Genomic DNA, 15512 nt, shown 5'->3' with positions numbered 1-15512 from the left:
GATAAATACCAACCTAGTAATATCTTGAAATCTCTCTAAAATACAATATTCTAGATAAATACAAGACTAGTAATCTCTAGAAATCTCTGGAAAATACTATATTCTAGATAAAAACAAGACTAATAATCTCTAGAAATCTCTCTTAAATATTATATTTTAGATAAATACACTAAAACTCATTTGTTTAAAACTTGAAATTCCTAAATCTCTTAAACAAGTTAGTAAACACCAACCTCGCAATCTCTTAAACAAGTTAGTAAACACCAACCTCGCAATCTCTAAATCCCTCTCATACCCTGAATGTCCCAGGGCAATGATGATATCTATTCCTTCATTATGAAGTTTAGTCACCTCCTAGAAGAAAAGTTTTAGAGATAGTTGCAGAATTTTTTAAAAACATAATTTAATTATTAGCGACGCATTGTTATTATTTGTATATTATTAGAATGCAGGATCACGGGGGCTAAACATATTTAGATCTGTTGCAGATCTTATTTTTCATGGATTCATACTCGAATTTAGGGACATTATTATTTTCTATAAAATTTTGGTATGTTCATTTTTATTCTAAAGGTAAATAGTTTTATTTAAAGAAAGATAAAACGCTATTTGAAACTGTTAGAAAATGGACGAATGAATGCATATTTTTCCCAAAATCTATACCCCCCCTCCCCCCCCCCCCCGACAAATTTTAAGTAAAAACCTAAAGAGGGTTGAACTAGGTACGGTTGGTTAAACTACTGGATAGTGCAGAAGAGGTTGGTATATTTTTAATAAAACATTATTTTAACTTTTTTAACTAACCTCCTTCAATGCTTGAACTTCTTCAATAAAAATAAGTTGCTCTGGGTTTGAAATATCCACAGTATCAGGTGTAATATAGCCAACTAGGCCTATCAGCCTACCATCTTTTAACAACAATTAATCAATTAAAAATTTTTAAAAATTTAATTTTAAAAAATTGACATTCGAAAAAAAATTCGATTTTTGAAAAAAAAATTAAATTTTTTAGCCGATGTTACTTTGGGTTGCTCTAAAAATGTCAGCCAATTTGGTCTAGTTTTTAGGCCAGCTATAGCTAACATATACAAATATACAAATATGTTAATATATATATATATATATATGTGAGCGAAGAGCATGTATAAAAAATTTGTACATGAAATAAGAAGTTGTTCGTACCTACTTCCTTGATCAGAGATTTTACATACAGTCCGCCCATTTCAGGAACTGGAAATAGTTAAAGAGACGTTAAAGGTAGGGAGGATAAGGGTTTTGAAGATCAGGACCTGGGGGTAAGTTAAGTACACTGATACTGATGGGCATTGTTTTGAGTTCCATTTTTAGACAGGCCGAGTTATTGACGTTAAAAGTGTTTCACAAAATATCAGTTATTAATTAAATTGTACTTTAGAAAAGTTTGCTTTAATTATGTATTTTGCGAATTTTTTTCTCTAATCAAAGATATTATTATTTTCCAAAACGATTCAAAATGAAAAACGCTGTTCTAATTGTTTTGAAAAATCGGATTGGTCGGAATATTTTTGGTTAGAATAAAGGTTTTGCAAATCTAATTTCCATCTAGATTCTTGTCGAGCCTCTTAGATGGTTAAAAACTTTTTAGAAACTAGAAACGAGACTAAAAACGAGACTAAAAACGAGACTAAAAACGGGACTAAAAACGAAAATAAAAGCGAGACTAAATATGGGACTAAAAAGAGACTAAAAACGGAAAAACGGGACTTAAAACGGGACTAAAAACGGGACTAAAAACGAGACTAAAAACGGGACTGAAAACGGGACTGAAAACGGGACTGAAAACGGGACTAAAAACTGGACTAAAACGGGACTAAAAAGAGGACTAAAAACGGGACTAAAAACGGGACTAAAAACGGGACTAAAATGGGACTAAAAACGGGACTAAAAACGGGACTAAAAACGGGACTAAAAACGGGACTAAAAACGTGACTAAAAACTGGACTAAAATGGGACTAAAAACGGGACTAAAAACAGGACTAAAAACGGGACTGAAAACGGGACTAAAAACGGGACTAAAAACGATGCCCGTCAGAAAGTAAACATCAAGTTACCTTCCTATACTCTGTCCTGGAAAGTTCCGAACTTTGTTTACAATCTTTGTTATTGTTTTGATAAACTGGTTCCTTTGTTTACAGTCTTTGTTATTGTTTTGATAAACTGGTTCCTTTGTTTACAATCTTTGTTATTGTTTTGAAAAACTGGTTCCTAGTAGACTAAATTCGTCACAGTGAAATATGTACACCCCTTTCACCCTTTTCTTTAGATTATAAACATATCTAAACTAGCTGAATTGCCCAGCGTTGCCCGTGGAATTTTAAAAACATTTTTTTAAATTTGCCTTTTGGAAAAAATAAATTTGGATTTGAAAAGAAAATTTCGATTTTTGAAACCCATGGGTCTCCTCAAAAGATTTCAGCCAATTCGGTCCAGACGTTTGGCCAGCTACAGCTAATATATATAAAAAGTTACAAATATACAAATATACAAGTACGTATATATATATGAGAAAAGAGCTTTTTTATATATGGAAGATCTGAACAGTCTTTGGACATTTTTTATGTTTGTTAAAAAAAAGTTCTTTAACCTTTCGTGTGGTTGATATTGGTGACAACTATTGGGACAGTTTGCTCCTAAATTAGATATTAACCATTTTAAAATATTTTTTTCTTTCTGCACTTTTTTATTTTTTAGTCTTTTATATGTTCTTCCCTTAAAGGATGTGTTGAAAAAAATGAAGAAGGGTTTGTAGTAATTAGTTATTAGTGAAGGATGAATCATAATTTGATTATCAAAATTGGACTATAGAGTCCAGAGAGCAAAGGTGTTAAATATTAAAAAAGATTATAGCTCATGAGCTAGATTACAAACAAATAATGAACCAAGAAAGGATATGGTGGCGAGATAAGACCTTGTTTATTAAGTAATTAAGCTATTATCAAATTTAAAATTTGGTGTTCATGTTGGTCCAAGCCAAGTACAAAAAAACGGTGTATTTCTACATATACATATATATATAAAAAAATATTAATAATGATCTGGGTTGACCCCCAACAGCTCTTGAGATTTTACTTGTTCACACCAGAAAAAGGAAATATGTGTATGATCGTTTTGTCCATTAGATACATTTTTTAACGATACGCTTTTGATACTCGTGCATTGTATATTTTCCCATTCCACAAACTTGATATACCTCCGCGTTTTCTAAAATTGAACAATCCCTTTAAAAAGCGTTGTATGTCTGTGTTATCTATGGTTTCTTCAAAGGTTCGGAGACCTAATTCCATTTACAGAGTAACATGTCCGATTCACAACAGTACCCTTACAAGCTTTGATCAAGAATAAATGAGATATCCATGATTTCTCTTTAAAAAATTGGCTGTTTTAAAAAACGTATGGATATTTGAATACAGGAACAATGGAGGGATTTGTAAGAATTGAACACTTTCCAAGACAGAAAAACAACGCTATCTTACACATTTTTATCAGATTAAGGTTTAAAGGGTACCGTTGTGAATCTTCCAAACCCTCTTGAGGGTCACTTAAAATTAAAACAACAGTCTCTGTAATCCTACCTTGAGGAACGGTGTCAGCCCAGCGATACTATCATCGAACTCATGATTGCCCAGGGTCATTGCGTCGAAGTTCAGCAGGTTGTTAAACTTGGAGACAACCTACAGTACAGGTTGTTTGGAGACAACCTACAGTACAGGTTGTTAAACTTGGAGACAACCTACAGTACAGATTGTTAAACTTGGAGACAACCTACAGTACAGGTTGTTAAACTTGGAGACAACCTACAGTACAGATTGTTAAACTTGGAGACAACCTATAGTACAGGTTCCTAAACTTGGAGACAACCTAACGTACATGTTGTTAAACTTGGAGAATTACAGTACAGATTGTTAAACTTGGAGACAACCTACAGTACAGATTGTTAAACTTGGAGAATTACAGTACAGATTGTTAAACTTGGAGACAACCTACAGTACAGATTGTTAAACTTGGAGACAACCTATATAAAGTACAGGTTGTTAAACTTGGAGAACAACCTACAGTACAGATTGTTAAACTTGGAGACAACCTACAGTACAGATTGTTAAACTTGGAGACAACCTATATAAAGTACAGGTTGTTAAACTTGGAGACAACCTATTGTTAAACTTGGAGACAACCTATATAAAGTACAGGTTGTTAAACTTGGAGACAACCTACAGTACAGGTAGTTAAACTTGGAGACAACTTACAGTACAGATTGTTAAACTTGGAGACAACCTACAGTACAGAGTTGGTAAACTTGGAGACAACCTACAGTATAGGTTGTTAAACTTGGAGACAACCTACAGTACAGGTTGTTAAACTTAGTGACAACCTACAGTACAGGTTGTTAAACTTGGAGAATTACAGTACAGATTGTTAAACTTGGAGACAACCTACAGTACAGATTGTTAAACTTGGAGACAACCTACAGTACAGATTGTTAAACTTGGAGACAACCTATATAAAGTACAGGTTGTTAAACTTGGAGACAACCTACAGTACAGATTGTTAAACTTGGAGACAACCTACAGTACAGAGTTGGTAAACTTGGAGACAACCTACAGTAGAGGTTGTTAAACTTGGAGACAACCTACAGTACAGGTTGTTAAACTTAGTGACAACCTACAGTAGAGGTTGTCAAACTTGGAGACAACCTACAGTACAGGTTGTTATAGTTGGAGACAACTTACAGTAGAGGTTGGTAAACTTGGAGACAACCTACAGTACAGGTTGTTGAACTTGGAGACAACCTAAAGTACAGGTTGGTAAACTTAGAGACAACCTACAGTACAGGTTGGTAAACTTGGAGACAACCTACAGTACAGGTTGTTGAACTTGGAGACAACTTAAAGTACAGGTTGGTAAACTTGGAGACAACCTACAGTACAGGTTGGTAAACTTGGAGACAACCTACATTACAGGTTGTTAAACTTGGAGACAACCTAAAGTACAGGTTGGTAAACTTGGAGACAACCTACAGTACAGGTTGGTAAACTTGGAGACATCCTAAAGTACAGGTTGGTAAACTTGGAGACAACCAACAGTACAGGTTGGTAAACTTGGAGACATCCTAAAGTACAGGTTGGTAAACTTGGAGACAACCTACAGTACAGGTTGCTAAACTTTGAGTAACCTGCAGTAAAAAATTTTTAAAAATGCTAACCTTCCATTTGTATTGTGAATACCAAGCAGTTCCCTAATCATTAAACACTTTATTCTTTAATAATCTTATTTTTATTTCATTTTTACTCATTTCATTTTCTACCTCCCTCGCAAGCAAGCTTGGACTAATAACATTTTACAATTATAAAAAATACAAAAATTCTTTAAAAAAGAAAGTGTTAGGTTCCTGAAAGAAATCTCCAGCATTGACCCAGAGAGTTGAATTCTTATTTCTTCTTTGCTCTTTTACCAAGCTTTGTAGGCGGGATATACCTCCATAACAAGCTCCCTTCCGCTGGTCAGCATCCTGTTCATGTTCATGTTCATGTTCATGTTCATGTTCATGTTCATGTTCATGTTCATGTTCATGTTCATGTTCATGTTCATGTTCATGTTCATGTTCATGTTCATGTTCATGTTCATGTTCATGTTCATGTTCATGTTCATGTTCATGTTTATGTTCATGTTCATGTTCATGTTCATGTTCATGTTCATGTTCATGTTCATGTTCATGTTCATGTTCATGTTGGTCCCAAGAACGTAAAGATAACTCCTCGCCTGATGTGTGTACAACAAACTTATTATTAAAGGGAGTGTTCGCGAAAAAGAAAACAGGGTATAGGCTAACGCCGAATCGAATTCGATGGTGATCGCTCCTAATCTTCTTCTATCTGTTGCGCCTATAAGGAGAAAAGGGTTAAATACGACTCATACCAAAGAACTTACAACTCAGACAAATTCATAAAGTTTCGTTATTTAACTTAGATCGAGAGCGTAAATAATTCAATTGAACAGGAGTTCCACATGGGAGAGACACCAGGCGGCCATTGTATATTAAAAGAATACCAAACATTATGAAATGTCAACTGTATATGAATGCATCGAATTATATTCGACAATTACAAGTTAAAGTATCTGAATGATTAGTTTTTAATTTGAGTTATTTACAATCTGAGTGGAATATTGCAATTTAGTGAATTTGGATAAACTCTTTTCTGTTGAGATTTTTAAAAATTCTTTGGAATTATTTTAGTGAAGAGTTTTAAGAAAATTACAATTGTTAAGAAATAAGAATTGTGTAAATTAATGCTACTCCTTTAATTTTGTAGGCCGTATAAACTGGAAGCCCTGTGACGGGTCAGTACAATATCCGAAAAAAGTCCTTGATGAAAAGGACTCTCGGTTCAAATAAGATACCTAGCCGGTCTCTTCCTTTAAAAACTTGCTAGATTTATGTGTAGGAATACAGTAAATTAAAACGACATTTTGTACTGAAGTACAATTTTGTACTGAAGTACAATTTTGTATTGCAATATTGGGTGTAATCTAATTACATACATATACAGTAACATGTAAAGCTTATAAAAATTGTAAAAACATAGATATAGATCCGGCTAAAAGACGACATATGAGATATAAAAGATAAAATTATTAAAAATGAGGAAAATCAAACAAAAGTGACTTTTGGAATTCATGATGGGGTCGAGTTTACTTTGATTTTATTTTCAAAAATATTATTTTTTTGGACTTAAAAAAATATTTTTAATATTTGGATTCAAGACGGAATTGAGATTTAAACAATTTAAGGCAGGTTCAAAAAGATTTATCTCGAAAGATAAAAATGTACATTTTTATAAAGACAATTCTTGGTTTGTTGTTGAACCGAATCAAAATTTTCGTTTGATTGATTGTATTTTGCAAATTTCTTCGTTATTCTTCGTTATTCTTGTTTATATTTGAGATTATTTGGATATTCGTTGGAGCAGAGATCAATTTATTTAGACATAATACAGTAATACGTTTTCCACATTTTATACTTTGGATAAATTGTTTTATTTTCTAATTTATCTTGTGCTTTATAATTCATTTATACTCAAAATTCGAAATAGTATTTATTATACAATATACAATATACAATAAACAATATACAATATACAATATACAATATACAATATACAATATACATTATACAATATACATTATACAATATACATTATACAATATACAATATACAATATACATTATACAATATGCATTATACAATATACATTAGACAATATACAATATACAATATTATTACATATTTCTATAAAATTGAGCTTAAAGGAACTTACGGTTAAATTACCTCAAACTGTTTAACAATTATATATATCCTATAACCTAATATACTTCATTTTCAAATCTCAACTAGGAATTCTTATATCAAATTGTCAAAAGTCAAAACATTATTAAGTTGCAAAGATATAGTGAGTATAAAATTAGAGCTTGAGGGGAGTAATCAGCATGAAAATTGAATTTTATTGTTAAATATTTATATATAACCATGGATATATCTAGATATAGTTAAGCACATACAGACAATAATTTTGGATAATTATATGATAAAAAATATACCATTTTGTGTGAGAGAGGAGCCCCCTTGAAAAGTTCTCCCCCCCCCCATGCTCACTGCTCAGTGAAAAGAAATTCGGCTTCCCTGTTGTTAAACATGTTATTGGCCTCCCTGTTGTTAAACATGTTATTGGCCTCCCTGTTGTTAAACATGTTATTGGGTTCCGTTTTTTGTGTTTTTGTAAAAAAGATTTTATTGTATTTCAGGAAGGCCTGCGAAGCCAAACCAAATATTTGTTAGAAAAAAACACAATTAGAACAATAAGAAATTTACATCACAAATAAATCATACAGAATTTGTTTTTATAGTTTTCTTAATAAACATCTACCCACACCTATACAGTGTTTTCACGTTTTTGTCGATTTTAGAGGGTTTCAAATGTAAAATAAGTTTTCAAATTTTTGATAATACAAAATTCTGGCTGAGAACTGCAAAATCGAAAATAAATATTTAGAAATGTGGATTAATAGTTTAAATTTCAAATCATAGACTTTACAATGATAACAGGAATTAATCGCACGCCTCAAATTCCGATTTTATAACCACAGTTTAAAATATCAGGTTTCTAACATCTATATAGGTATAACAAAATAGAGTTTTAAGAATAGTTTTCATTTCTTTAGTGAACTCATAATTAATGAAAACTAAAGAAAACTGTGTATATGGAAAACAATGAAAACAGTTCAAAATATCATGCATAATACAATAGTTCAGAATAAAAACAGTCACATTTTCTATCTAAACCAAATACTTTTCATGTCAAGAAAAAAAAATTGCATGGCTTCAATGAAATAAAGCAAAAAATCAAAATAAAGCAAATGCTTTGCAATCACAGTAATTTTCACAGACAAAAGTATGAAGGCAACCGTCTTCAGACATAATCTAAATCTTGACTGTTCAGTTTGTTTCATTATTTGTTAAATTATTATGGATCAATAATTTCAGGATCTTTATGGATCAATAGTTCCAGGATTTTTATGGATCAATAGTTCTTGGATCTTTATGGATCAATAGTTCCAGGATCTTTATGGATCAATAGTTCCAGGATCTTTATGGATCAATAGTTCCAGGATCTTTATCGATCAATAGTTCCAGGATCTTTATGGATCAATAGTTCCAGGATCTTTCTGGACCAGTATCTGTATATGGGAAGATTTTTCAATATCTTAACAGATGCATTATACATTATCAATATCTACAAAAACAAATATGAGACAATTCCTTAGAAAAAGAAACAATATTATTAGTAAAAGAACACTCGATTAGACTTAACTGATTTTGTTTTTAAATCTATTAGACTGTTTTAACCGTTCTTTGTCAAGTTGCTTTTTTTCTTTGTAAATTGTATTTCGCGGATTTTCGCAGAATTGATTCTTTGCCCCAAACCTCTGATTTTCTAACTTCTATATCTTTACAACCCAATGTCGTAGACCTTTGATATTTTAAACTATTAATTCTGCATAGAGCTTATAATTCTAAGTTTGTAATATTTAAGATTTAGACCATCAGGCTCTATAGATATAGGGATTGGAAAATTTGAGTTTGTTGCAAAAACTCAATTCCTTTGTGCATTTTCAAAAATAATATATGTCGCCATTTTTTTCGGCCAAAATTTTTTATCTGTAACCATCTGGGGTTATTTGAGCTGCTACCGATCGGTTTGGGCATTTTGACGGTTTGACATAAAAACGACCAAAATACTTGTATAAAATTCCAGGAGGGGGGGGGGGAGGCTGCCCCTTTGAACATATTGTAAGCGAGCTTTGGTTGGCAGGTAACCCTTTTTTGTTTGGTTAGATTTATTATTGCTGGGTCCGCTGTAGGCAAAACATGTTTAAGGAATTCAAGGAAATAAATCGAAAACATAGCTTAAGAGTTTTTTAAATACCAAAATAAGGCACAAAAGCCAAAAATTTCAACCTTTTCAATAATTTTAAGAAAATGGCAGTAAAAAATATTTTTAAATCCGTTATTCTTAATTTTAACTGAATATAGAAATGAATAGATGTTCTAATATTCTTTATATTTGAAAAGCGTCCTATACATCTTATAGCTTTCCTAGCTATATAGCATTCCTAGCTATTGGTAACTGTCATGGTGAATATTGTGAATACTGCAAAAAGTGCATCAAATAAAGTTTGCTAATGTTTACTTTCTTTTTATTTGATCTTAACAATTTCAAAATCCAGGCTTTGGTTCAAAATAAAACTCTAGGGTGCATATTTTCAAATATAAAAATCAAGAGTATATATTGCCCAAGATAAAACTCCATGGTGTATACTGTATATTGTCCAAGATAAAACTCCTGGGTGTATATTGTCCAAGATATAACTCCATGGTGTATATTGTCCAAGATAAAACTCTAGGGTGTATATTGTCCAAGATTAAACTCCAAGGGGTATATTGTTCAAGATGTAACTCCATGGTGTATATTGTCCAAGATATAACTTCATGGTGTATATTGTCCAAGATAAAACTCCAAGGGGTATATATTGTCCAAGATAAAACTCCAAGGGGTATATATTGTCCAAGATAAACTCCAGATTGGAAATTTTACAAGATGAAACTATGGGGTGGATATTGTTCAAAATAAAGCAAAATAAAGTTGTTTCATGAATATGAGCCAAAAACTTTAAAAAATAATTAGTTTGTAAAAAGTTAGAAGAAAGTTTTATCGGTAAATATGCAAAATTAATTAATATTAATTACTTAATTATCCTAAAAGTTATAGAATTTTCCCTTGAGAATGTTGCTTTCTAACTTATATTTATTTACTCTACTTATTGTAAAGTTTAATTCAAACTCGTCCCATTTAACAGATTCAAACTTGTCCCATTAAACAGATTCAAACTTGTCCCATTAAACAGATTCAAACTTGTCCCATTATACAGATTCAAACTTGTCCCATTAAACAGATTCAAACTTGTCCCATTAAACAGATTCAAACTCGTCCCATTTAACAGTTTCAAACTTGTCCCATTAAGAAGATTCAAACTTGTCCCATGAAACAGATTCAAACTTGTCCCATTAAACAGATTCAAACTTGTCCCATTAAACAGATTCAAACTTGTCCCATTAAACAGATTCAAACTTGTCTCATTAAACAGATTCAAACTTGTCCCATTAAACAGATTCAAACTTGTCCCATTAAACAGATTCAAACTTGTCTCATTAAACAGATTCAAACTTGTCCCATTAAACAGATTCAAACTTGTCCCATTAAACAGATTCAAACTTGTCTCATTAAACAGATTCAAACTTGTCCCATTAAACAGATTCAAACTTGTCCCATTAAACAGATTCAAACTTGTCTCATTAAACAGATTCAAACTTGTCCCATTAAACAGATTCAAACTTGTCTCATTAAACATATTCAAACTTGTCCCATTAAACAGATTCAAACTCGTCCCATTTAACAGATTCAAACTTGTTTCATTAAACGGATTCAAACTTGTCCCATTAAACAGATTCAAACTTGTCTCATTAAACATTTACAAACTTGTCCCATTAAACAGATTCAAACTTGTCCCATTAAAAAGATTCAAACTTGTCTCATTAAACATTAAACAGATGAAACTAATGATTAGAAGAGATTGTAATTTACTCCCAGTGAGCCTGTTTAAAGGGACTGTAAACATAAAGCGACCCCTCAATTAAAGAGCGACAAACTCAATTCAGAACAGCACATTTCCCACTTTAAAGATATGATCGTTTTTATTTCTTCAAACTTGTTGAATTTTACCATTTTATTCTTTCTCTTTGCCACATAAATCCGCAAGCATCTTTAACAAAGATCCCACAAACGAAAATCACCAAATTTCATATAGAAAACAAGAATATCTTCATTATTTTTGCTAAGACAATATTTTAAAGGGTAAAACTTTAAATCCCTACATCTATGCAACCTGATGGTGTACATCTTTGATATTTTAAACTCAGATTATTTGATTTAAGAGAATTCAAAGTTTGAAATATCTAATTACCAAGATATAGTAATTAAAAAATTCCAGGTTGTGGCAAATATCAATTCCTTTTTGCGTTGAAAATCTATTTTTTTCAGAGAAAAATATTCTGAAGATGTATAATTTAGCCCCGAAACACGCCGAAGAGTTATCAAATAGCTTTATATTATTAGGCAGGCGCTGAATTATTCATAAATTTCGTAATTAATTCATTAAAGCATAATAATTTCCTCGGCAATTAATCATAAATGGGCTGAGCAAGAAACATAATAAAAATAGGTTTCTGTATTCTTCAACCTTCCCTCTCCTTTTCTCTTTATCCCCTCTTCCCCCCTTCCCCTCCTAACTTCCATCTCTTCTCCTTCTCCATCCGCATTCCCTCCCTCCTCCTCCCTATCCCTTCCTTACTTTTCCTATTTTCCCCTCTCCATCCACCTTCCCCCCCTCCCCATACCTCCCCTCCCTCCCCTCCCTCTCCTCCCTTCTTACTTCTTTCTCTTCTCCTTAATTTATATTTTATCAATGAATGAATGCACTCTATTGTTATCATAAACTCTTTTATTTTGACTTTTCTCAATTTTTCTTTTTATCAGACAAAGATCAATATATATCTTATTATTATAGTTGTTAGAACATCAGTTCTAAACAAATAAAGATTTTCTAAACCTTAAATAAGATTGTCTGGGGCCGTTAATAGGACTGTTTACATAAATTCATGGGATCAGTCTTGTAGAAATGATTAATCAACTCTGTATTGCGGAAGAGGATGCAGTTATTCGGACTCCCCATAGGAAATAGGAAATACTAGGACGGATACATTAATAATGTAAACTAACAATGAGGACGCACATGGATGGAAACCTATGGTAAAATTAAAGGACAAGACGTGGCGACACTTTAGTTTAAAATCGACCCAATTTTGAAAATTGATACAACTTTTCATCTATGTAGGGGGATTCTTTTCATTTAAAACAATAAAATTAAATCTAGTTAAAAATGTCATGTTTCGTGTGAAAACCTGTGTTGTCTATATATCTTTATCTGCGTCACTTAGGCATTTGTTAATAATTTGTTTATTAGGAAGGCACTTGATACACTAACAACCATTATCATTGTAATATTGCTTATATCGAGTTTCAAACTGTAACAACGTAATAAACAGTTCAGATCATACATTTTTAATCATTTTGCTATTTTGGCTTTTTAGCTGTTGAAAAAAAACGTGTTTTCGACATAATTATGTGGGGTGTTTTTTTTGTGCGAGTGCAATCAGGCTTAATAATTTAATCAAAAATCATCTTTCAAAAGTATCAAAAGAAATACGCAGCACAGCTTAATATAATTTAATCCTAACAAAAAATATTTTTAATTAGATAATTAACCAATATAGAAGGTATCCAAGAACCTTTCTCTACTCCTGAACCTCTCTCTACTCCGAAACCTCTCTCTACTTCTAAACCTCTCTCTATCCCTGAACTTCTCAACTTCTCTCTACTCCTAAACCTCTCTCTACACCTAAACCTCTCTCTACTCCTGAAACACTCTCTACTCATGAACCTCTCTCTACTCCTGAACCTCTCTCTATTTCTGAACCTCTCTCTACTCCTAAACCTCTTTCCACTCGTAAACCTTTCTTTACTCCTGAACCTCTATCTACTCCTGAACCTCTCTCTATTTCTGAACTTCTCTCTACACCTAAACCTCTCTCTTTCCCTGAACCTCTCTTTTCTCGTAAACCTCTCTCTACTCCTGAACCTCTCTCTACTCCTGAACCTCCCTCTACTCCTGAACCTCTCTCTACTTCTAAACCTCTCTCTACTTACTTCAAAACCTTTCTCTACTCCTGAACCTCTCTCTCTCTACTCCTGAACCTCACTCCTGAACCTCTCTCTCTCTACTCCTGAACCTCTCTCTACTACTGAACCTCTCTCTACTCCTGAACCTCTCTCTGTTTCTGAACCTCTCTCTACACCCAAACCTCTCTCTTTTCCTGAACCTCTCTTTTCTCTTAAACCTCTCTCTACTCCTGAACCTCTCTCTACCCCTGAACCTCCCTCTACTCCTGAACCTCTCTCTACTTACTTCAAAACCTTTCTCAACTCCTGAACCTCTCTCTACTCCTCAACCTTTCTCTACTCCTGAACCTCTCTCTACTCCTGAACCTCTCTCTTCTCCTGAACCTCTCTCTACTCCTGAACATCTCTCTACTCCCGAACCTCTCTTTACTCCTGAACCTCTTTCTACCCCTGAACCTCTCTCTACTCTTGAATCTTTTTCTACTCTTGAACCTCTCTCTACTCCTGAACCTCTCTCTACTCCTAAACCTCTCGACTCCCGAACCTCTCTCTACTCCTCAATCTCTCTCTACTCCGGAACCTCTCTCTACTCCTGAATCTCTCTCTACTCCTGAAACTCTCTCTACTCCTGAACATCCCTCTTCTCCTTCTCAAGATTATTTATTCAAGGTTATTAAACCTAATTATTTTATATTCCGTGCTTGATAATCTGATCCTAGGATTATTAGCAGAACATATTTAGTTTTGTAATCTATATTTACATATTAGATATTATAAAAATAATGCACAAGGACACAAGTTTACCTACCTTGAGAGTAAAATTGGACTCTAAGAATCAATCTCTGCCAGGCTTTTCAGAATCCGTCGGAGAATTAAAAACCTATCGGAGAGGGTACTCGGAGTTCTCTAACCGTGGCTAACTACGGAGAGAGTGAATCCGAACTGAAGTATTTAAGCCGAGACTAAGCCTCCACTCTCCTATAGATGCATCCTCATCTTCTCTCTCTTCTCCATACCTCTCATCCTCACCTTCTTCTCCCTCTTCTCCATACCCCTTATCCACATCTTCTCTCTCCTCTCCATACCTCTTATCCTCACCTTCTTCTTCCTCTTCTCCATACCTCTTATCCTCACCTTCTTCTCCATCTTCTCCATACCTCTTATCCACGTCTTCTCTCTCCTCTCCATACCTCTTATCCCCACCTTCTTCTTCCTCTTCTCCATACCTCTTATCCTTACCTTCTTCTCCCTCTTCTCAATACCTCTTATCCACGTCTTTTCTCTCTTCTCCATACATCTTATCCTCATCTTCTTCTCCCTCTTCTTCATACCTCTCATCCACATCTTCTCTCTCTTCTCCATACCTCTTATCCACGTCTTCTCTCTCTTCTCAATACCTCTTATCCTCACTTTATCTCTCCTCATCCTACCTCTCATTCTCATCTTCTTCTCTTCTCCATACCTCTCATTCTCATCTTTTTCTTTTTTCCGTACCTCTCATTTTCATCTTCTTCTCTTCTCCATACCTCTTATTCTCATCTTCTTCTCTTCTCCATACCTCTCATTCTCAACTTCTTCTCTTCTCCATACCTCTCATTCTCATTTTCTTCTCTTCTCCATACCTCTATCTCTCATCTTCTTCTCTTCTCCATACCTCTATCTCTCATCTTCTTCTCTTCTCCATACCTCTCATTCTCATCTTCTTCTCTTCTCCATTCCTCTCATTCTCATCTTCTTCTCTTCTCCATACCTCTCATTCTCATCTTCTTCTCTTCTCCATACCTCTATCTCTCATCTTCTTCTCTTCTCCATATCTCTCATTCTCATCTACTTCTCTTCTCCATACCTCTTATTCTCATCCTTCTCTTCTCCATACCTCTATCTCTCATCTTCTTCTCTTCTACATATCTCTCATTCTCATCTTCTTCTCTTCTCCATACCTCTCATTCTCATCTTTTTTTCTTCTCCATACCTCTCATTCCCATCTTCTTCTCTTCTCCATACCTCTCATTCTCATTTTTTTCTCTTCTCCATACCTCTATCTCTCATCTTCTTCTCCGTTTAATATGTTTTCCCCTTTTTCTGCCTAAAATGTATATTTGATTTGCTTAGTCTATAATAACA

At 33.5% G+C, this 15512-nt stretch overlaps 2 protein-coding genes across 2 annotated transcripts; both read right to left on the bottom strand.

Moving 5' to 3' along the window:
* Positions 1 to 138: 138 nt before the first annotated feature.
* On the bottom strand, positions 139 to 5554 carry LOC111711753 (apyrase). Its single transcript, XM_023486179.1, has 7 exons — positions 5426 to 5554; positions 5240 to 5272; positions 3612 to 3710; positions 2624 to 2669; positions 1183 to 1230; positions 805 to 908; positions 139 to 354 (listed from the first exon to the last, which is right to left on the bottom strand). Exons 3-7 carry the CDS (start codon positions 3669 to 3671, stop codon positions 157 to 159), a joined length of 456 nt encoding a protein of 151 aa, XP_023341947.1. The 5' UTR covers positions 3672 to 3710; positions 5240 to 5272; positions 5426 to 5554; the 3' UTR covers positions 139 to 156.
* An 8812-nt stretch (positions 5555 to 14366) lies between these two features.
* LOC111711751 (protein PXR1-like) lies at positions 14367 to 14813 on the bottom strand. Its single transcript, XM_023486177.1, has one exon. The coding sequence runs from the start codon at positions 14811 to 14813 to the stop codon at positions 14367 to 14369; it is 447 nt and encodes a 148-aa protein (XP_023341945.1).
* Positions 14814 to 15512: the final 699 nt, after the last annotated feature.

This window comes from Eurytemora carolleeae, unplaced genomic scaffold, assembly GCF_000591075.1.
Source record: "Eurytemora carolleeae unplaced genomic scaffold, Eaff_2.0 scaffold1112, whole genome shotgun sequence".
Taxonomy (NCBI): domain Eukaryota; kingdom Metazoa; phylum Arthropoda; class Copepoda; order Calanoida; family Temoridae; genus Eurytemora; species Eurytemora carolleeae.
This window is presented reverse-complemented; position numbering and strand designations above follow the sequence as displayed.

Bases quoted from the DNA above. Each gene is read 5' to 3' on its own strand.
- LOC111711753 (XM_023486179.1), bottom strand. From the start codon at position 3,671: ATGACCCTGGGCAATCATGAGTTCGATGATAGTATCGCTGGGCTGACA. The intron at 2,670-3,611 runs GTAGGATTACAG...TATCTAATTTAG, and splicing joins GGCTGACACCGTTCCTCAAG to GAGCAAACTGTCCCAATAGT. The intron at 355-804 runs GTTAGTTAAAAA...CTTTTCTTCTAG, and splicing joins AAGTTCAAGCATTGAAGGAG to GAGGTGACTAAACTTCATAA.
- LOC111711751 (XM_023486177.1), bottom strand. From the start codon at position 14,813: ATGAGGAGAGATAAAGTGAGGATAAGAGGTATTGAGAAGAGAGAGAAG.